The sequence below is a fragment of the Oncorhynchus mykiss genome, chromosome 28 (assembly GCF_057628025.1).
Source record: "Oncorhynchus mykiss isolate SJ-2025 chromosome 28, ASM5762802v1, whole genome shotgun sequence".
Lineage (NCBI taxonomy): Eukaryota > Metazoa > Chordata > Actinopteri > Salmoniformes > Salmonidae > Oncorhynchus > Oncorhynchus mykiss.
Window position 1 is genome coordinate 41,735,001 of NC_143049.1, and position 24,598 is coordinate 41,759,598.

Consider the following 24,598-nt stretch of genomic DNA (forward strand, 5'->3'; position numbering starts at 1 on the left):
TACCAGGCAGTGATGCAACCAGTCAGGCAGGATGCTCTCGATGTTAAAGCTGTAGAAACTTTTGAGGATCTCAGGACCCATGACAAATCTTTTTAGTTTCCTGAGGGGGAATAGGCTTTGTCGTGCCCTCTTCACGACTGTCTTGGTGTGTTTGGACCATTCTAGTTTGTTGTTGATGTGGACACCAAGGAACTTGAAGCTCTCAACCTGCTCCACTACAGCCCCGTCGATGAGAAAGGGGGCGTGCTCAGTCCTCCTTTTCCTGTAGTCCACAATCATCTCCTAAGTCTTGGTTACGTTGAGGGATAGGTTGTTATTCTGGCACCACCCGACCAGGTCACTGACTTCCTCCCTATAGGCTGTATCGTCTTTGTCGGTGATCATGCCTACCACTGTTGTGTCGTCTGCAAACTTATTGAAGGTGTTGGAGTCGTGCCTGGCCATGCAGTCGTGGGTAAACAGGGAGTACAGGAGGGGACTGAGCACACACCCCTGGGGAGCTCCAGTGATGAGGATCAGCGTGGCAGATGTGTTGTTACCTACCCTCACCACCTGGGGGCGGCCCGTCAGGAAGTCCAGGATCCAGTTGCAGAGGGAGGTGTTTAGTCCCAGGGAAAGGGCAGTGTGGAGTGCAATGGTGATGTGAGCCATGACCAGCCTTTCAAAGCACTTCATGGCTACGGACGTGAGTGCTACGGGTCTGTAGTCATTTAGGCAGGTTGCCTTTGTGTTCTTGGGCACAGGGACTATGGTGGTCTGCTTGAAGCATGTTGGTATTACAGACTCAATCAGGGAAATGTTGAAAAGGTCAGTGAAAACACCTGCCAGTTGGTCAGCGCATGCTCGAAGCACACGTCCTGGTAATCCATCTGGCCCCGCAGCCTTGTGTATGTTGACCTGTTTAAAGGTCTTACTCACGTCGGCTACGCAGAGCGTGATCACACAGTCGTCCAGAACAGCTGATGCTCTCGTGCATGCTTCAGTGTTGTTTGCCTCAAAGCGAGCATAGAAGTGTTTTAGCTCGTCTGGTAGGCTCGTGTCACTGGGCAGCTCGCGGCTGTGCTTCCCTTTGTAGTCTGTAATAGTTTGCAAGCCCTGCCACATCCGACGAGCGTCGGAGCCGGTGTAGTAGGATTCAATCTTAGTCCTGTATTGGTGCTTTGCCTGTTTGATGGTTTGTCGCAGGGCTTAGCGGGATTTCTTGTAAGCTTCCGGGTTAGTGTTAAGAGATAACATGGTTGTTATCATACACAATAAACGCTATGTAGAGTACACAACACACAATACACGCTATGTAGAGTACACAACACACAATAAACGCTATGACTACACTATAACATGCTGTATATTGTATCACAACCCTGGTAATATCCAGTCTAACAACTACACTACCCAAGTCCTGTCCAGTCTAACAACATAGTCCTGTAATATCCAGTCTAACAACTACACTACCCCAGTCCTGTAATATCCAGTCTAACAACATAGTCCTGTAATATCCAGTCTAACAACATAGTCCTGTAATATCCAGTCTAACAACATAGTCCTGTAATATCCAGTCTAACAACATAGTCTTGTAATATCCAGTCTAACAACATAGTCCTGTAATATCCAGTCTAACAACATAGTCCTGTAATATCCAGTCTAACAACATAGTCCTGTAATATCCAGTCTAACAACATAGTCCTGTAATATCCAGTCTAACAACATAGTCTTGTAATATTCAGTCTAACAACATAGTCTTGTAATATCCAATCTAACAACTACACTACCCCAGTCCTGTAATATCCAGTCTAACAACATAGTCCTGTAATATCCAGTCTAACAACATAGTCCTGTAATATCCAGTCTAACAACATAGTCCTGTAATATCCAGTCTAACAACATAGTCTTGTAATATCCAGTCTAACAACATAGTCCTGTAATATCCAGTCTAACAACATAGTCCTGTAATATCCAGTCTAACAATATAGTCCTGTAATATCCAGTCTAACAACATAGTCTTGTAATATCCAATCTAACAACTACACTACCCCAGTCCTGTCCAGTCTAACAACATAGTCCTGTAATATCCAGTCTAACAACATAGTCTTGTAATATCCAGTCTAACAACATAGTCCTGTAATATCCAGTCTAACAACATAGTCCTGTAATATCCAGTCTAACAACATAGTCTTGTAATATCCAATCTAACAACTACACTACCCCAGTCCTGTCCAGTCTAACAACATAGTCCTGTAATATCCAGTCTAACAACATAGTCTTGTAATATCCAGTCTAACAACATAGTCCTGTAATATCCAGTCTAACAACATAGTCCTGTAATATCCAGTCTAACAATATAGTCTTGTAATATCCAATCTAACAACTACACTACCCCAGTCCTGTCCAGTCTAACAACATAGTCCTGTAATATCCAGTCTAACAACATAGTCTTGTAATATCCAATCTAACAACTACACTACCCCAGTCCTGTCCAGTCTAACAACATAGTCCTGTAATATCCAGTCTAACAACATAGTCTTGTAATATCCAGTCTAACAACATAGTCCTGTAATATCCAGTCTAACAACATAGTCCTGTAATATCCAGTCTAACAACATAGTCTTGTAATATCCAGTCTAACAACATAGTCCTGTAATATCCAGTCTAACAACATAGTCCTGTAATATCCAGTCTAACAACATAGTCCTGTAATATCCAGTCTAACAACATAGTCTTGTAATATCCAATCTAACAACTACACTACCCCAGTCCTGTCCAGTCTAACAACATAGTCCTGTAATATCCAGTCTAACAACATAGTCTTGTAATATCCAGTCTAACAACATAGTCCTGTAATATCCAGTCTAACAACATAGTCTTGTAATATCCAGTCTAACAACATAGTCCTGTAATATCCAGTCTAACAACATAGTCCTGTAATATCCAGTCTAACAACATAGTCCTGTAATATCCAGTCTAACAACATAGTCCTGTAATATCCAGTCTAACAACTACACTACCCCAGTCCTGTAATATCCAGTCTAACAACATAGTCCTGTAATATCCAGTCTAACAACATAGTCCTGTAATATCCAGTCTAACAACTACACTACCCCAGTCCTGTAATATCCAGTCTAACAACATAGTCCTGTAATATCCAGTCTAACAACATAGTCTTGTAATATCCAGTCTAACAGCATAGTCTTGTAATATCCAGTCTAACAACATAGTCCTGTAATATCCAGTCTAACAACATAGTCTTGTAATATCCAGTCTAACAGCATAGTCTTGTAATATCCAGTCTAACAACATAGTCCTGTAATATCCAGTCTAACAACATAGTCTTGTAATATCCAATCTAACAACTACACTACCCCAGTCCTGTCCAGTCTAACAACATAGTCCTGTAATATCCAGTCTAACAACATAGTCTTGTAATATCCAGTCTAACAACATAGTCCTGTAATATCCAGTCTAACAACATAGTCTTGTAATATCCAGTCTAACAACATAGTCTTGTAATATCCAGTCTAACAACATAGTCTTGTAATATCCAGTCTAACAACATAGTCCTGTAATATCCAGTCTAACAACATAGTCTTGTAATATCCAGTCTAACAACATAGTCCTGTAATATCCAGTCTAACAACATAGTCCTGTAATATCCAGTCTAACAACATAGTCCTGTAATATCCAGTCTATATGTGGTCATTAAGAGAGTAAAAACATCTACAGATTTGTGATTGACAGGTCAGGCTTGACATTGACTGACCGGGTGAATCCAGGTGAAAGCTGTGATCTCTTATTGACGTCACCTGTTCCAATCCACTTTAAAGTCAGTGTAGATGAAGGGGAGGAGACCAGTTAAAGAAGGATTTTTAAACCTTGAGGCAATTGAGACATGGATTGTGTATGTGTACCATTCAGAGGATGAATGGGAAAGACAAAATATTCATTCGGAAAGTATTCAGACCCCTTGACTTTTTCCACATTTTGTTACGTTACATCCTTATTCTAAAATTGAATGTAAAAAACAAATTCCTCATCAATCTACACACAATACCCGATAATGACATCACAATACCCGATAATGACATCACAATACCCGATAATGACATCACAATACCCGATAATGACAAATTGAAAGCCGATTTTTTTCCAAATTTATTGCAAATGTATTACAAATAAAAACAGAAATATCTCATTTAAGTATTCAGACCCTTTGCTATGAGACTCAACATTGAGCTCAGGTGCATCTTGTTTCCATTGATCATCATTGACCTGATTCTACAACTTGATTGGAGTCCACCTGTGGTAAATTCAATTGATTGGACAAGATTTGGAAAGGCACACACCTGTCTATATAAGGTCTCACAGTTGACAGTGTGTGTCAGAGCAAAAACCAAGCCATGAAGTCGAAGGAATTGTCCGTAGAGCTCAGAGACAGGATTGTGTCGAGGCACAGATCTGGGGAAGGGTACCAAAACATTTCTGCAGCATTGAAAGTTCCCAATAACACAGTGGCCTCCACCATTCTTAAATGGAAGAAGTTTGAAACCACCAAGACTCTTCCTAGAGCTGGCCACCCGGCCAAACTGAACAATTGGGGAAGAAGGGCCTTGGTCAGGGAGGTGACCAAGAACCTGATGGTCACTCTGACAGAGCTCCAGAGTTCCTCTGTGAAGATGGGTGAACCTTCCAGGAGGACAACCATCTCAGCAGCACTCCATCAATCAGGCCTTTATGGTAGAGTGGCCAGACAGAAGCCACTCCTCAGTAAAAGGCACATGACAGCCCGCTTGGAGTTTGCCAAAAGGCAACTAAAGGACTCTCAGACCATGAGAAACAAGATTCTCTGGTCTGACGAAACCAAGATTACATCTGGAGGAAATCTGGCACCATCCCTACAGTGAAGCATGGTGGTGGCAGCATCATGTTGTGGGCTGTTATTCAGCGGTTGGGACTGGGAGACTAGTCAGGATCGAGGGAGAGATGAACAGAGCAAAGTACATAGAGATACTTGATGAAAACCTGCTCTTGAGCACTCGGGACCTCAGACTGGGGCGAAGGACCCTAAGCACACAGCCAAGACAACACAGGAGTGGCTTCGGGACAAGTCTCTGAATGTCCTTGATGAATCTCTTGGGAGACCTGAAAATAGCTGTCCAGCGATGCTCCCCATCCAACCTGACAGAGCTTGAGAAGATCTGCAGAGAAGAATGGGAGAAACTCCCCACAATATGGGGTATTGTGATGTCATCATGGGGTATTGTGATGTCATTATGGGGTATTGTGATGTCATTTTGGGGTATTGTGATGTCGTTATGGGGTATTGTGATGTCATTATGGGGCATTGTGATGTCATTATGGGGTATTGTGATATCATTTTGGGGTATTGTGATGTCATTATGGGGTATTGTGATGTCATTATGGGGTATTGTGATGTCATTATGGGGTATTGTGATGTCATTTTGGGGTATTGTGATGTCGTTATGGGGTATTGTGATGTCATTATGGGGTATTGTGTGTAGATTGATGAGGAGGATTTTTTAACATTTATAATAAATTTTAGAACATGACTAACTTAACTAAAAAGTCAAGGGGTCTGAATACTTTCCGAATGCCCTGTAAGTCCCTTTGAACGGGGTATGTTAGTAGGTGCAACTCAATATTAGGAAGGTGTTCTTAATGTTTTGTACACTCAGTGTATGTACAGTAGGAATAGAAATGAGTGCTTCACTGTAATGTTTTCATTCACTTTAAACATACACTATTATCATAATGTTATATAGCTTTTAACCTACTTTTTGCGCAGATCTTTTCTAATGGTGTACTGATACTGGAATCACTTAAAGAATTTCAACCAAAATGTTATATTCATGTTTTTGCAACACATTGCTTGGGGCAAGATCACCCTAAGTGAAGTTGACAACAACCGGATGTATCCAGTTTCCAGGGATACAGCTATTTCAACCTAGCTTCCTTTTCCTCTAAAAAAAACCTGCTACGTTAGGTTAGAACAGACAGCCAGGGTTTGAAACCCTCAGTACTATCGGGTCAGCCCTACTCCTTATGGTCACGGCAATGCCAAACTTATGGTCACGGCAACTACAATACTAACAGTGTCCAACTGAATGGGTGGTGGCTGAAGCAGAGTGATAGGAGTCAAAAGGAGTCAGATCAGCCCTTTCCAGTATAGAGAAGAAACAAAGAAGCACAATAGTATATACTGAACTAGGGGAAAATACAATAGAATACTGTAGAATACAATAGAATACAGTAGAATACAGTAGAATACGGAAAATACTGTAGAATACAATAGAATGCCTTAAAATACTTTGGAATACAATATAATGCAGTAAAATACAGTACAATATAATAGAATACAGTAAAATACTGTAGAATACAATAGAATACAGTAAAATACTGTAGAATACAATAGAATACAGTAAAATACTGTAGAATACAATATAATACAGTAAAATACTGTAAAATACAATAGAATACAGTAAAATACTGTAGAATACAATAGAATACAGTAAAATACTGTATGTGGAAAAAAGTTATTCAATATGAAACACTACTATAGTGTCAGTCAATGCTTTTTGATCAGACAAGAAAATACCAGCACGGAGTTATATGATTTTTTAAAAATGATTATTTCCTAAATTGGGTTTGTTTTGGTCAAAATATTGCTTGTCTGGGTCTGTAGCCCAATGGGTGGGCTAATAAACTAACAACAAATATAAACAACCAATCCAATTAGTAGAGTGATAGTGTTTAGACTAAAACACCAGCATTTAGGTCAATAAGAACACATTTTAAAAGTAATTTAAAAAAAATCCTAGTTAGTGTTTATGTAGGTTTTAATTATCCATTTCTAGGACTCTAGGAAAGAACATGTCCAACAGGTGACCAACAGGTGACCTAAAAGTGAGCCTAATAAACACTAAGCAATAAACGCAGTAGGTGTTATTATTTACCTCCAAACACCCCGACTGGTTCCTGTCTCCCTCCGCCTGTCGCCCCTCTCTCGTGTAGCCTCCCTGTCCCTGGGCTGAGGACCCACCAGACCCCAGTCTCTTCTCCTCCCTGAAGCTCTGTTCCAACAGCTTCTTGTTCAGCAGACGGGCTGCGTTCTCTGCTAGGGTGTATCCAGGCGGGGCAGACAGGTCCTGGCGTATACTGAGCACCTCCGGTGTCCTCTCCCCCCCTGTTCCCCCCGGCCCTCCCTGGGTCTCTACTATCAGCTGCACCGGGCTGGGAGAACGCCCGCGGACATTCCTCAGAAACTCCTGGACAGCTCCAAGGTATCTTGGGTCTTTGAGGTCTGAGGTGGGTAGACCGGGTTCACCAGGAGGTGAGGGGTCAAGGGGGGTGGGGCGGGAGCGGCTGGGGGACTTGGTGAATTTGCACTGCGGGGGTTCGTAGGCCACGGGGCTGTGGTCTATGATGTTGAAGAGACAAGACAGGCCGTCGTTGATGGTGGTGTGGACCGGAGAGTCCCTGGTGGTGGTGGAGCGAGCCCAGGCCGACTCAGAGGCACCCTTCTGGGGGGTGGTAGGGGTAGGGGCCCTGGGGCCGGCCGTGGAGCTTGAGGCCCCACCTTGGAGGTCAGCCTTCGATGATGTTGACAGCTTCCTCTGGAGCTTAGGGGAGCCGTACTTAGGAGAACAACATGGACGCTCGAACTTGGACTGGACTACAGGGGAGTACTGTATCTTACGGATATTTCTGGAGGGGGAGGAGATAGGGGTGGAGCCTCCTTTAGGGGTGAGGCAGCGGTGAGGGGAGCTGGTGAGGGTGCGGAGGATGTCTGTCTGTAACCCCACGCTGATGGTCTGAGTGGTCTGGGTTCCCCGAGTGGTGAAACCATTTGTCTGACACGCCATATCTCGGAGCTGTGGAGTCAATTAAACAGACAAGTGAAAAGTCTAAGTGAGAAGAGGATCCCCAAACCTGAAAGACAGTATACTGTAGAAACCTCACAGAGATGAACAGCTAGACAGTATACTGTAGAAACCTCACAGAGACGAACAGCTAGACAGTATACTGTAGAAACCTCACAGAGACGAACAGCTAGACAGTATACTGTAGAAACCTCACAGAGATGAACAGCTAGACAGTATACTGTAGAAACCTCACAGAGATGAACAGCTAGACAGTATACTGTAGAAACCTCACAGAGATGAACAGCTAGACAGTATACTGTAGAAACCTCACAGAGATGAACAGCTAGACAGTATACTGTAGAAACCTCACAGAGATGAACAGCTAGAAAGTATACTATAGAAACCTCACAGAGACGAACAGCTAGACAGTATACTGTAGAAACCTCACAGAGATGAACAGCTAGACAGTATACTGTAGAAACCTCACAGAGACGAACAGCTAGACAGTATACTGTAGAAACCTCACAGAGATGAACAGCTAGACAGTATACTGTAGAAACCTCACAGAGACGAACAGCTAGACAGTATACTGTAGAAACCTCACAGAGACGAACAGCTAGACAGTATACTGTAGAAACCTCACAGAGATGAACAGCTAGACAGTATACTGTAGAAACCTCACAGAGACAAACAGCTAGACAGTATACTGTAGAAACAACAGGCTAGATGGATGAACAGCTAGACAACAGACTAGATGGATGAACAACTAGACAACAGACTAGATGGATGAACAACTAGACAACAGACTAGATGGATGAACAGCTAGACAACAGACTAGATGGATGAACAGCTAGACAACAGACTAGATGGATGAACAGCTAGACAACAGACTAGATGGATGAACAGCTAGACAACAGACTAGATGGATGAACAGCTAGACAACAGACTAGATGGATGAACAACAGACTAGATGGATGAACAGCTAGACAACAGACTAGATGGATGAACAGCTAGACAACAGACTAGATGGATGAACAACAGACTAGATGGATGAACAACAGACTAGATGGATGAACAGCTAGACAACAGACTAGATGGATGAACAACTAGACAACAGACTAGATGGATGAACAACTAGACAACAGACTAGATGGATGAACAGCTAGACAACAGACTAGATGAATGAACAACAGACTAGATGGATGAACAACAGACTAGATGGATGAACAGCTAGACAACAGACTAGATGGATGAACAACTAGACAACAGACTAGATGGATGAACAGCTAGACAACAGACTAGATGGATGAACAACTAGACAACAGACTAGATGGATGAACAGCTAGACAACAGACTAGATGGATGAACAGCTAGACAACAGACTAGATGGATGAACAACTAGACAACAGACTAGATGGATGAACAGCTAGACAACAGACTAGATGGATGAACAGCTAGACAACAGACTAGATGGATGAACAGCTAGACAACAGACTAGATGGATGAACAGCTAGACAACAGACTAGATGGATGAACAGCTAGACAACAGACTAGATGGATGAACAACTAGACAACAGACTAGATGGATGAACAGCTAGACAACAGACTAGATGGATGAACAGCTAGACAACAGACTAGATGGATGAACAGCTAGACAACAGACTAGATGGATGAACAACAGACTAGATGGATGAACAGCTAGACAACAGACTAGATGGATGAACAACTAGACAACAGACTAGATGGATGAACAACAGACTAGATGGATGAACAGCTAGACAACAGACTAGATGGATGAACAACAGACTAGATGGATGAACAGCTAGACAACAGACTAGATGGATGAACAGCTAGACAACAGACTAGACGGATGAACAGCTAGACAACAGACTAGACGGATGAACAGCTAGACAACAGACTAGATGGATGAACAGCTAGACAACAGACTAGATGGATGAACAACAGACTAGATGGATGAACAACAGACTAGATGGATGAACAACTAGACAACAGACTAGATGGATGAACAACAGACTAGATGGATGAACAACAGACTAGATGGATGAACAACAGACTAGATGGATGAACAACAGACTAGATGGATGAACAACAGACTAGATGGATGAACAACAGACTAGATGGATGAACAACAGACTAGATGGATGAACAACAGACTAGATGGATGAACAACTAGACAACAGACTAGATGGATGAACAACAGACTAGATGGATGAACAGCTAGACAACAGACTAGATGGATGAACAACAGACTAGATGGATGAACAGCTAGACAACAGACTAGATGGATGAACAGCTAGACAACAGACTAGATGGATGAACAGCTAGACAACAGACTAGACGGATGAACAGCTAGACAACAGACTAGACGGATGAACAGCTAGACAACAGACTAGATGGATGAACAACAGACTAGAAGGATGAACAACAGACTAGATGGATGAACAGCTAGACAACAGACTAGATGGATGAACAACAGACTAGATGGATGAACAACAGACTAGATGGATGAACAACAGACTAGATGGATGAACAACTAGACAACAGACTAGATGGATGAACAACAGACTAGATGGATGAACAACAGACTAGATGGATGAACAACAGACTAGATGGATGAACAACAGACTAGATGGATGAACAACAGACTAGAAGGATGAACAACAGACTAGATGGATGAACAGCTAGACAACAGACTAGATGGATGAACAACAGACTAGATGGATGAACAACAGACTAGATGGATGAACAACAGACTAGATGGATGAACAGCTAGACAACAGACTAGATGGATGAACAACAGACTAGATGGATGAACAACAGACTAGATGGATGAACAACAGACTAGATGGATGAACAACTGACTAGATGGATGAACAACAGACTAGATGGATGAACAACAGACTAGAAGGATGAACAGCTAGACAACAGACTAGAAGGATGAACAACAGACTAGATGGATGAACAGCTAGACAACAGACTAGAAGGATGAACAACAGACTAGATGGATGAACAACAGACTAGATGGATGAACAACAGACTAGAAGGATGAACAACAGACTAGATGGATGAACAGCTAGACAGCAGACTAGAAGGATGAACAACAGACTAGATGGATGAACAGCTAGACAACAGACTAGAAGGATGAACAACAGACTAGATGGATGAACAGCTAGACAACAGACTAGATGGATGAACAACAGACTAGATGGATGAACAACAGACTAGATGGATGAACAGCTAGACAACAGACTAGATGGATGAACAGCTAGACAACAGACTAGATGGATGAACAGCTAGACAACAGACTAGATGGATGAACAGCTAGACAACAGACTAGATGGATGAACAACAGACTAGATGGATGAACAACATACTAGATGGATGAACAACTAGACAACAGACTAGATGGATGAACAACAGACTAGATGGATGAACAGCTAGTTAACAGACTAGATGGATGAACAGCTAGACAACAGACTAGATGGATGAACAGCTAGACAACAGACTAGATGGATGAACAGCTAGACAACAGACTAGATGGATGAACAGCTAGACAACAGACTAGATGGATGAACAACAGACTAGATGGATGAACAACAGACTAGATGGATGAACAGCTAGACAACAGACTAGATGGATGAACAACTAGACAACAGACTAGATGGATGAACAACAGACTAGATGGATGAACAGCTAGACAACAGACTAGAAGGATGAACAACAGACTAGATGGATGAACAGCTAGACAACAGACTAGATGGATGAACAACAGACTAGATGGATGAACAACAGACTAGATGGATGAACAGCTAGACAACAGACTAGATGGATGAACAGCTAGACAACAGACTAGATGGATGAACAACAGACTAGATGGATGAACAACAGACTAGATGGATGAACAGCTAGACAACAGACTAGATGGATGAACAACTAGACAACAGACTAGATGGATGAACAGCTAGACAACAGACTAGATGGATGAACAACAGACTAGATGGATGAACAGCTAGACAACAGACTAGATGGATGAACAGCTAGACAACAGACTAGATGGATGAACAGCTAGACAACAGACTAGATGGATGAACAGCTAGACACCAGACTAGATGGATGAACAGCTAGACAACAACAACAGATACAACGTCAACAGACCTGTCTCTGTTGCTCCAGGTGGTCCGAGGTGCCAGAGCGGTAGTTCCTAACGGAGAAGGCCACCTCCTTCATGTCATCACTGAGGTTCCGTGACAGCTGCAGCTCCAGAGACGACGCGTACCCCACCGTGGGGATGGGACCCCCAACCCCCCCCCCACCCTCTAATAACTCCTTATGACAGGAAGGAGGCCACCTACCATCACCAAACACCTCGTCTGGACCTCCTACCCCCCCAATCCCGGAGGCACCCCCTGCCTCACCAACACCCCCACCCCCTTGCCCCTTAGTTCCTTTGGGGTACAGGTAGTCTTGATCGGAGGGCCCGGGGGATCGGGTGGGGCTGTGGGAGACGTGGACCCCTGCTCCCCCTCCTATGTTACCCCCGTTTCCCCTGAGTGGGGAGCGCTGGCAGTGTGGTGGGCAGGGGGGCTCGTGGCTGGATTGGGTATTGGTGGTCAAAGTGGCGCTGGTGGTTAGGAACCACGAGGCCGGCTGGAATGGTTCTGGGAGTCAGAGAGAGAATGTGGAATGATTAGAACTAGAATTCTAACTAATACAGCTCTGAAACGGATTCTCGGAGAACCAATATCCCTCGCTTAAAACACAGCCCTTTGGAACAATCTAAATGTTTCATATCAAGACATTTTTTGATTTGAAATCTTTTTGACATCAAATTATATTAGAAATAAATATAAACTATTGGAACCAAGACTTACAAAGAACTGATATTGTCACAAGACGGAGGGACAGTTGGATCATAACTAACTAAATTACAGTTAACGTAAAATCTACGCTTAATCCAGTATCAACTAATGTATAGAATTCATTATACAAGTGACAAAGTTCACAAAATCTAGTAGCACAACGGCAGAGTCATGTCTTAAGCGTAAAACTAACAATGAGTCAATAATCCAGGCCTTCTGGGAATGTTATGATGTCATAAAGTTATGGGCGGAGTTAGAAAGTTGAAACTAACTCAATAATCCAGGCCTTCTGGGAATGTTATGATGTCATAAAGTTATGGGCGGAGTTAGAAAGTTGAAACTAACTCAATAATCCAGGCCTTCTGGGAATGTTATGATGTCATAAAGTTATGGGCGGAGTTAGAAAGTTGAAACTAACTCAATAATCCAGGCCTTCTGGGAATGTTATGATGTCATAAAGTTATGGGCGGAGTTAGAAAGTTGAAACTAACTCAATAATCCATGCCTTCTGGGAATGTTACGATGTCATAAAGTTATGGGCGGAGTTAGAAAGTTGAAACTAACTCAATAATCCATACCTTCTGGGAATGTTATGATGTCATAAAGTTAAGGGCGGAGTTAGAAAGTTGAAACTAATTCAATAATCCATACCTCCTGGGAATGTTATGATGTCATAAAGTTATGGACGGAGTTAGAAAGTTGAAACTAACTCAATAATCCATACCTTCTGGGAATGTTATGATGTCATAAAGTTATGGGCGGAGTTAGAAAGTTGAAACTAACTCAATAATCCAGGCCTTCTGGGAATGTTATGATGTCATAAAGTTATGGGCGGAGTTAGAAAGTTGAAACTAACTCAATAATCCAGGCCTTCTGGGAATGTTATGATGTCATAAAGTTATGGGCGGAGTTAGAAAGTTGAAACTAACTCAATAATCCAGGCCTTCTGGGAATGTTATGATGTCATAAAGTTATGGGCGGAGTTAGAAAGTTGAAACTAACTCAATAATCCAGGCCTTCTGGGAATGTTATGATGTCATAAAGTTATGGGCGGAGTTAGAAAGTTGAAACTAACTCAATAATCCATGCCTTCTGGGAATGTTACGATGTCATAAAGTTATGGGCGGAGTTAGAAAGTTGAAACTAACTCAATAATCCATACCTTCTGGGAATGTTATGATGTCATAAAGTTAAGGGCGGAGTTAGAAAGTTGAAACTAATTCAATAATCCATACCTCCTGGGAATGTTATGATGTCATAAAGTTATGGACGGAGTTAGAAAGTTGAAACTAACTCAATAATCCAGGCCTTCTGGGAATGTTATGATGTCATAAAGTTATGGGCGGAGTTAGAAAGTTGAAACTAACTCAATAATCCAGGCCTTCTGGGAATGTTATGATGTCATAAAGTTATGGGCGGAGTTAGAAAGTTGAAACTAACTCAATAATCCAGGCCTTCTGGGAATGTTATGATGTCATAAAGTTATGGGCGGAGTTAGAAAGTTTAAACTAACTCAATAATCCAGGCCTTCTGGGAATGTAACGATGTCATAAAGTTATGGGCGGAGTTAGAAAGTTGAAACTAACTCAATAATCCATACCTCCTGGGAATGTTATGATGTCATACAGTTATGGGCGGAGTTAGAAAGTTGTCAGTCAGAAAGTATTCCAACGTAAATGTACTTTTTAATCCGTCTCTCTGCAGATTTCTCGACACGACATATGAGGGTGCAGTGAGATACCTGACGGGTTGGACGACACTTTTATCGTCAATCATCTTGAAAAAAAACAACTGGAAATCAACCAATCCGCCGTCGTTAAGACAATGGGAAGGTTAAATGCTTTATTATCTAAATGTTGAAAGTGCTTGGGCCACGGAGAGCTGCAGTTTGAGGCCATGTGGAGGAGAGTGATGCGCTGGAGATGGGGGGGGGGAGCAGGTGGTTCTGGGTAGGGGTGATGCTGTGAATGTTTGTGTGATGTTGTCATTTGCATGTGTATGTTTTGTATTGAAAAAATAAAAAATGTAAATAAAAAATGTAAATGGTGGTGGTAAAAACCGACAGCGTTAAACCATGAGCAAAATTCAGTACCTGAAGCGGGCCGTTCTGCCCAGGCCTCCATGGCTGTAGGGGTGTGGTGGCCTGGTGTCGGGGATGGGCCAGGGACAGGGAAGTCCCAACCCTTACTGTTGAACTCCTCAATGTACTTCAGGTCGTCGGGTGACAGGGGCGGAGTCACGTCGTCACGGCCACGGTCACCATGACGACCCCTGTCAGGCAGGAAGGGAGAGCTGTCCATCAGACGCTGGAAGTCACTCATGGAACAGACCGACTTAGCCCTGAGGAGGAGGAGAGAAAAGGTGTCAGTGAAAACACATTATCAGACAATGTAGCAAAGGAGAGAAGAGGAGAGAGTGCAGAGAGGATTCAGTACATCAGCATCACAGATCCACCGCTGAATCCTGTCACTAGAAGGAAGACGTAGGTAAGGACATGACAGAGATAAACAGCACAGGCAGGACTGTCTCTGTCATATCTCTTGTCTAAACTACATGTAAGAGCCTCTCTTCACAGGCAGGACTGTCTCTGTCATATCTCTTGTCTAAACTACATGTAAGAGCCTCTCTTCACAGGCAGGACTGTCTCTGTCATATCTCTTGTCTAAACTACATGTAAGAGCCTCTCTTCACAGGCAGGACTGTCTCTGGCATATCTCTTGTCTAAACTACATGTTAGAGCCTCTCTTCACAGGCAGGACTGTCTCTGGCATATCTCTTGTCTAAACTACATGTTAGAGCCTCTCTTCACAGAGCATAAAAACATCTAGTGAAGGCCAGTTAATGCATTTCATTTCATTAGAGATCGCTATAAAATGATTCAATAATTAATCATCAGGCTGCAATGACTTGGATCATGTACTATTACGATCTTTCACAAATAGCTGCTTCACAGAGATGCTTCACAGAGCTTCTTCACAGAGCTGCTTCACAGAGCTTCTTCACAGAGGTGCTTCACAGAGGTGCTTCACAGAGCTGCTTCACAGAGGTGCTTCACAGAGCTGCTTCACAGAGCTTCTTCACAGAGCTGCTTCACAGAGCTGCTTCACAGAGGTGCTTCCACACAAACCATCAGGGAAAATCCCTTCCTACAGCAGTCATTTCTTTACCCAAAGGATGTATCAGTACAGTAGACTTGCTAAATATACAGTGAGTGGAGGTCAGAGCACACAACAGCCAAAAGCAGAAAACATATCTATTGTAAATGTTAAAATGGCAGCCTGTCTAGATACGATAAGTGGAAACAATACCAGTAATAACATCATTTGAATGAATCCAGGTAAGTCACACCTACAGTAATAACAAGGACAGGTTGTCACAGTAACAACAAGGACAGGTTGTCACAGTAACAACAAGGACAGGTTGTCACAGTAACAACAAGGCCAGGTTGTCACAGTAACAACAAGGACAGGTTGTCACAGTAACAACAAGGACAGGTTGTCACAGTAACAACAAGGACAGGTTGTCACAGTAACAACAAGGACAGGTTGTCACAGTAACAACAAGGACAGGTTGTCACAGTAACAACAAGGTCAGGTTGTCACAGTAACAACAAGGACAGGTTGTCACAGTAACAACAAGGACAGGTTGTCACAGTAACAACAAGGACAGGTTGTCACAGTAACAACAAGGACAGGTTGTCACAGTAACAACAAGGACAGGTTGTCACAGTAACAACAAGGACAGGTTGTCACAGTAACAACAAGGACAGGTTGTCACAGTAACAACAAGGCCAGGTTGTCACAGTAACAACAAGGCCAGGTTGTCACAGTAACAACAAGGACAGGTTGTCACAGTAACAACAAGGACAGGTTGTCACAGTAACAACAAGGACAGGTTGTCACAATAACAACAAGGACAGGTTGTCACAGTAACAACAAAGACAGGTTGTCACAGTAACAACAAAGACAGGTTGTCACAGTAACAACAAGGACAGGTTGTCACAGTAACAACAAGGACAGGTTGTCACAGTAACAATAAGGTTGTTACCTGAGCAGGCTGCCAAAACCCATCTCCTCCTCCTCCTCCTGGTACTTCGAGGGGCCCTCTCTGTCTGGGATCTCATTCAGAGCCTGAAATCTCACACACACACACACACACACACACACACACACACACACACACACACACACACACACACACACACACACACACACACACACACACACACACACACACACACACACACATACACACACACACACACACAAAGAGAAGTGTTGGTGTTGGCTGGTACAAAACCCTGCACTGGACCAGTATTGAAAAAGACCACTCTTTGAGGTCTGAAAACACTTTAGGGGTTAACTGTGACTTTTATACAGTCCTGGACTATGTCCCAAATGGCACCCTATTCCCTATATAGTGCACTACTATAGACCCTATTCCCTATATAGTGCACTACTATAGACCCTATTCCCTATAGAGTGCACTACTTTAGACCCTATTCCCTATATAGTGCACTACTATAGACCCTATTCCCTATAGAGTGCACTACTATAGACCCTATTCCCTATAGAGTGCACTACTATAGACCAGAGCCCTATTCCCTATATCTTGCACTACTATAGACCCTATTCCCTATATAGTGCACTACTTTAGACCCTATTCCCTATATAGTGCACTACTATAGACCAGAGCCCTATTCCCTATATAGTGCACTACTATAGACCCTATTCCCTATATAGTGCACTACTTTAGACCCTATTCCCTATATAGTGCACTAATATAGACCAGAGCCCTATTCCCTATATAGTACACTACTATAGACCAGAGCCCTATTCCCTATATAGTGCACTACTATAGACCAGAGCCCTATTCCCTATATAGTGCACTACTATAGACCAGAGCCCTATTCCCTATATAGTGCACTACTATAGACCCTATTCCCTATATAGTGCACTACTATAGACCAGAGCCCTATTCCCTATATAGTGCACTGCTATAGACCAGAGCCCTATTCCCTATATAGTGCACTACTATAGACCAGAGCCCTATTCCCTATATAGTGCACTATTATAGACCAGAGCCCTATTCCCTATATAGTGCACTACTATAGACCAGAGCCCTATTCCCTATATAGTGCACTACTATAGACCCTATTCCCTATATATAGTGCACTACTATAGACCCTATTCCCTATATAGTGCACTACTATAGACCAGAGCCCTATTCCCTATATAGTGCACTACTATAGACCAGAGCCCTATTCCCTATATAGTGCACTACTATAGACCAGAGCCCTATTCCCTATATAGTACACTACTATAGACCAGAGCCCTATTCCCTATATAGTGCACTACTATAGACCAGAGCCCTATTCCCTATATAGTACACTACTATAGACCAGAGCCCTATTCCCTATATAGTGCACTATACTACATAGAGAATTAGTTCTAACATGTCTCACCTGGTTCAAACAGGGGAACCTCTTGTCAGAGTCCAGTCTGCAGGGAGGTGGGCCCCTCAGGCCACCCAGGGGGTCCAGTGTCAGAGCGTCCAGGAAAAGGTTCTCCGTTGCGCCTCTGAACCTCACTACAGCCCCCTGCTCTTCATGGGCCTCTGAGTCCGAGTGGGAGCGGGTGGGGAGGGAAACAGGGCCTGGGATGGCAGAGCGAGGAAAGCGTGGTGACCTTGGGGAGCGAGGGGCCTTGCATGGGCTCTCCTGGGGGGAAAAGACACCCCTGTGTCCTCCTGCTCTCTCCCCTTCTTTGATGTCAGTTGGTGAGCCCTCGCTGCCCCTTCGTACTTTAAGCTCTCTCTGTAGCTGTGGGGGGAGGATAGAGAGGAGAGGGAGAGAGAGAGAAAGGGAAGAGAGGAAAGGAAGGAGGGAGGAGAGGGAATGGGAAGAGAGAGAGGAGGACAGGGAGAGGGAAATAAGAACAAAATGTACATGGTCATAATTTTCAGTGATCATATTATAATGCCATAAGCATAACACTGTGAGACATTGTTCCTTCCTCTTCAGAGATATCAATTAAACTAACACAAGGATTTCATCATTATTAACTGTGTATCTTATGCATTTCAAAACTTCTCAGACATATAATGGTGTGAATATTAACTTCTATTCCTTTCTTCTCTCTCCCTCTTCTCTCCTTCCTCTCTCCCCCTTGCCCTCACTCTCTCCCCTCATCTCCCCCTTCCCCTCATCTCCCTCCTCTCCCCTCATCTCCCTCCTCTCCCCTCCACCTCCCTCCCTCTCTCCCCCTCCCCCATCTCTCTCCTCTGTCCCTCCGTCCCCTCCTCCTCTCACTACTCTCCCCCTACCTCCTCTCCTCTCCCTCCTCTCTCCGTTCACCTCCTCTCTCCCCCTCCCCCTCCTCTCACTCCTCTCTCCCTACCTCCTGTCCCCTCCTCTCCCTCCTTTCTCCCTTCACCTCCTGTTGCTGTCCCACTTGTCTCTCCTGGTCGAAGCGTTCCAGTAGGCCTCTCCTCTCCCCCCCCCCCTCCTCCTCTCTCCCCCTCCTCACCCTCTCCATCTCGTGGTGCATGTTTCTCATGTTGCTGTCCCACTCTTGTCTCTCCTGGTCGAAGCGTTCCAGTAGGCCTCTCCTCTCCCTCCCCCACCTCTTCTCTCCATGCTGCAGCTTCCAGTGGAGGTCCAGGGAGGTGCTGTGGCTCTCTGCCAGGAGGCAACGGTGCTCCTCTCGCTCCTGTTTAAAGGCCCAGTCTGGATCTCCTCCTCCTCCTACCTGCGTCTCTCCTCTCACCTCTCCTTTCTCTTCTCGTCTCTCCTCTTCCAGCTGGTTGAACACATAAACAGACAGGCAATAGATTAATACAGTTGAAGACCAATCCATAACAATGTGGTGAAGTATGAGGATGGGTCCTTCTACTGACCGTGTGAGCTGACCAGGAGAAACTCAGTCTGTCAGGTGACCTGACTACAATCCGTCTATCAGATGACCTGACTACAATGTGGTGAAGTATGAGGATGGGTCCTTCTACTGACCGTGTGAGCTGACCAGGAGAAACTCAGTCTGTCAGGTGACCTGACTACAATCCGTCTATCAGATGACCTGACTACAATCAGTCTGTCAGATGGTCAGATGACCTGACTACAATCAGTCTGTCAGGTGACCTGACTACAATCAGTCTGTCAGATGGTCAGATGACCCGACTACAATCAGTCTGTCAGATGGTCAGATGACCTGACTACAATCAGTCTGTCAGATGGTCAGATGGCCTGACTACAATCAGTCTGTCAGATGGCCTGACTACAATCAGTCTGTCAGATGACCTGACTACAATCAGTCTGTCAGATGGTCAGATGACCTGACTACAATCAGTCTGTCAGATGGTCAGATGACCTGACTACAATCAGTCTGTCAGGTGACCTGACTACAATCAGTCTGTCAGATGGTCAGATGACCTGACTACAATCAGTCTGTCAGATGGTCAGATGACCTGACTACAATCAGTCTGTCAGGTGACCTGACTACAATCAGTCTGTCAGATGGTCAGATGACCTGACTACAATCAGTCTGTCAGATGGTCAGATGGCCTGACTACAATCAGTCTGTCAGATGACCTGACTATAATCAGTCTGTCAGATGGTCAGATGGCCTGCCTACAATCAGTCTGTCAGATGGTCAGATGGCCTGCCTACAATCAGTCTGTCAGATGACCTGACTACAATCAGTCTGTCAAATGACCTGATTACAATCAGTCTGTCAGATGGTCAGATGACCTGACTACAATCAGTCTGTCAGATGGTCAGATGACCTGACTACAATCAGTCTGTCAGATGGTCAGATTACCTGACTACAATCAGTCTGTCAGATGGTCAGATGGCCTGACTACAATCAGTCTGTCAGATGACCTGACTATAATCAGTCTGTCAGATGGTCAGATGGCCTGACTACAATCAGTCTGTCAGATGACCTGACTACAATCAGTCTGTCAAATGACCTGACTACAATCAGTCTGTCAGATGGTCAGATGGCCTGCCTACAATCAGTCTGTCAGATGACCTGACTACAATCAGTCTGTCAGATGACCTGACTACAATCAGTCTGTCAGATGGCCTGACTACAATCAGTCTGTCAGATGGCCAGATGGCCTGACTACAATCAGTCTGTCAAATGACCTGACTACAATCAGTCTGTCAGATGGCCAGATGGCCTGACTACAATCAGTCTGTCAGATGGCCTGACTACAATCAGTCTGTCAGATGGCCAGATGGCCTGACTACAATCAGTCTGTCAGATGGTCAGATGGCCTGACTACAATCAGTCTGTCAGATGACCTGACTATAATCAGTCTGTCAGATGGCCAGATGGCCTGACTACAATCAGTCTGTCAGATGGCCTGACTACAATCAGTCTGTCAGATGGCCAGATGGCCTGCCTACAATCAGTCTGGCAGATGGCCAGATGGCCTGACTACAATCAGTCTGTCAGATGGCCAGATGGCCTGCCTACAATCAGTCTGTCAGATGGCCAGATGGCCTGACTACAATCAGTCTGTCAGATGGCCAGATGGCCTGACTACAATCAGTCTGTCAGATGGCCAGATGACCTGACTACAATCAGTCTGTCAGATGGCCTGACTACAATCAGTCTGTCAGATGGCCAGATGGCCAGACTACAATCAGTCTGTCAGATGGCCAGATGGCCTGACTACAATCAGTCTGTCAGATGGCCTGACTACAATCAGTCTGTCAGATGGCCTGACTACAATCAGTCTGTCAGATGGCCAGATGGCCTGACTACAATCAGTCTGTCAGATGGCCAGATGGCCTGACTACAATCAGTCTGTCAGATGGCCTGACTACAATCAGTCTGTCAGATGGCCAGATGGCCAGACTACAATCAGTCTGTCAGATGGCCTGACTACAATCAGTCTGTCAGATGGCCTGACTACAATCAGTCTGTCAGATGGCCAGATGGCCTGACTACAATCAGTCTGTCAGATGGCCAGATGGCCTGACTACAATCAGTCTGTCAGATGGCCTGACTACAATCAGTCTGTCAGATGGCCAGATGGCCTGACTACAATCAGTCTGTCAGATGGCCAGATGGCCTGACTACAATCAGTCTGTCAGATGGCCTGACTACAATCAGTCTGTCAGATGGCCTGACTACAATCAGTCTGTCAGATGGCCAGATGGCCTGACTACAATCAGTCTGTCAGATGGCCAGATGGCCTGACTACAATCAGTCTGTCAGATGGCCTGACTACAATCAGTCTGTCAGATGGTCAGATGGCCTGCCTACAATCAGTCTGTCAGATGACCTGACTACAATCAGTCTGTCAGATGACCTGACTACAATCAGTCTGTCAGATGGCCTGACTACAATCAGTCTGTCAGATGGCCAGATGGCCTGACTACAATCAGTCTGTCAGATGGCCAGATGGCCTGACTACAATCAGTCTGTCAGATGGCCAGATGGCCAGACTACAATCAGGTTGATAGTTTGATAAATATTTGTTATTAGATGGAAGTTATTTGTGTTGTGAACAGATATCTACGATATATATATTTTCAGCAGCCTGTATTGTAAAACAGCAGTGAAAACAAACTACAGAAAACCTCCACATTGTTTTATAAGAAGTTGATATAATTGATATATATATATATATAATATATATAATAAATAATATAATTATAATAATATATATTGATATAAGGAACCAGAGGAAGAAACAGCCAGTCGGTGTTCTGTAGAGGAATATCAAACATTCTCATTGTCATAGGAAATAATATGCAAAACTGCTATGAACAACATGTTTTATCATTGAATGGATATGCAATAAAGAGATGTATCATTTGTGGTTATAATTTGATTTATAATTTGGCTCACTGGGTTTTGGCTCGAAATGTTGGAGCTCAAACACAAAAAAAAAAAAAACGGATTACGAACAGACACAGTTGGTTATTCTCTCTTTAAGGCAGACATCTACATCCCAGTGATGCTGTCTCTCTAATCTCTGTAAGGCAGATATCTACATCCCAGTGATGCTGTCTCTAAGGCAGACATCTACATCCCAGTGATGCTGTCTCTATAATCTCTTTAAGGCAGACATCTGCATCCCAGTGATGCTGTCTATTTAAGGCAGACATCTACATCCCAGTGATGCTGTCTCTATAATCTCTTTAAGGCAGACATCTACATCCCAGTGATGCTGTCTCTCTAATTTCTGTAAGGCAGACATCTACATCCCAGTGATGCTGTCTATTTAAGGCAGACATCTGCATCCCAGTGATGCTGTCTATTTAAGGCAGACATCTACATCCCAGTGATGCTGTCTCTATAATCTCTTTAAGGCAGACATCTGCATCCCAGTGATGCTGTCTATTTAAGGCAGACATCTACATCCCGGTGATGCTGTCTCTATAATCTCTTTAAGGCAGACATCTGCATCCCAGTGATGCTGTCTATTTAAGGCAGACATCTGCATCCCAGTGATGCTGTCTCTATAATCTCTTTAAGGCAGACATCTGCATCCCAGTGATGCTGTCTATTTAAGGCAGACATCTACACCCCAGTGATGCTGTCTCTATAATCTCTTTAAGGCAGACATCTACATCCCAGTGATGCTGTATCTATAATCTCTCTAAGGCAGACATCTTGAGTAAGTTACTTGAGCAACGTGACACTTTATCTCAGCCTATTTGACCTTCTAGGATGCCTTGTTGTTGGCGTAGCTCTCTCTCTGTGTGTGTGTGTGTGTGTGTGTGTGTGTGTGTGTGTGTGTGTGTGTGTGTGCGTGCGTGTCTGGATTAGAGTTACCTGAGCAACGTGACACTTCATCTCTGCCCATTTGACCTCCCAGGAAGCCTTGTCATTGGCATAGTTCTGCTGCAGCTGGCACCTCCTGTTCTCCTCCTCCCTCAACTCTGATCTGAACTCCTCTAACAGGGAGCGCACCGCATGGAGCACCCTACGGTTCTCCCCCACCTGGAGAGGAGGAGCGGGGGAGGAGGAGGTGAGGGAGGGGTCGAGGAAAGGGGTGAGGAGGAGGAGGAGGAGGGGAGGTGAGGGAGAGGTAGCGAGGTGAGGAGGAGGAGGAGGAGGAGGAGGAGGAGGAGGGGAGGTGAGGGAGAGGTGAGGAGGTGAAGAAGGGGTCGAGGAAAGGGGTGAGGAGGAGGAGAAGGAGGGGAGGTGAGGGAGCGGTAGCGAGGTGAGGAGGAGGGGAGGTGAGGGAGAGGTAGCGAGGTGAGGAGGTGAAAGAGAGAGAATGAAACTGGATTTATTCAAGATATCAGAGTCCTTTCTATATACCTAATAATGTCAGCTGTTTCAAACACAAGTCATGCTTTTCATTTCCAAGTTCATCTACACAAACTATAACTCTACACCACATACTAAACCCAGCAAAAAATGAAACGTCCCTTTTTCAGGACCCTGTCTTTCAAAGATAATTTGTAAAAATCCAAATAACTTCACAGATCTTCATTGTAAAGGGTTTAAACACTGTTTCCCATGCTTGTTCAATGAACCATAAACAATTAATGAACATGCACCTGTGGAACGGTCGTTAAGACACTAACAGCTTACAGACGGTAGGCAATTAAGGTCACAGTTATGAAAACTTAGGACACTAAAGAGGCCTTTCTACTGACTCTGAAAAACACCAAAAGAAAGACGCCCAGGGTCCCTGCTCATCTGCGTGAACGTGCCTTAGGCATGCTGCAAGGAGGCATGAGGACTGCAGATGTGGCCAGGATAAGAAGCTCTACAGGGAGACAGGACAGACAGCTGATCATCCTTGCAGTGGCAGACCACGTGTAGCAACACCTGCACAGCATTGGTACATCCGAACATCACACTGTGGGACAGG

General features: G+C 44.1%; 1 protein-coding gene across 1 annotated transcript in view; it reads right to left on the reverse strand.

Annotated features, from left to right (window-relative positions):
- Positions 1–24,598, reverse strand: part of LOC110508256 (microtubule cross-linking factor 1-like) — a 123,674-nt gene that overhangs the window by 8,874 nt on the left and 90,202 nt on the right. Inside the window, exons 11-17 of the mRNA XM_090226013.1 lie at positions 23,548–23,715; positions 19,282–19,554; positions 18,219–18,575; positions 16,802–16,884; positions 14,847–15,094; positions 12,051–12,553; positions 6,966–7,883 (exon numbers count right to left, since the gene is read on the reverse strand). Of these exons, the coding sequence (XP_090082139.1) occupies positions 6,966–7,883; positions 12,051–12,553; positions 14,847–15,094; positions 16,802–16,884; positions 18,219–18,575; positions 19,282–19,554; positions 23,548–23,715 (2,550 nt within the window). The remainder of the gene's footprint in view (positions 1–6,965; positions 7,884–12,050; positions 12,554–14,846; positions 15,095–16,801; positions 16,885–18,218; positions 18,576–19,281; positions 19,555–23,547; positions 23,716–24,598) is intronic.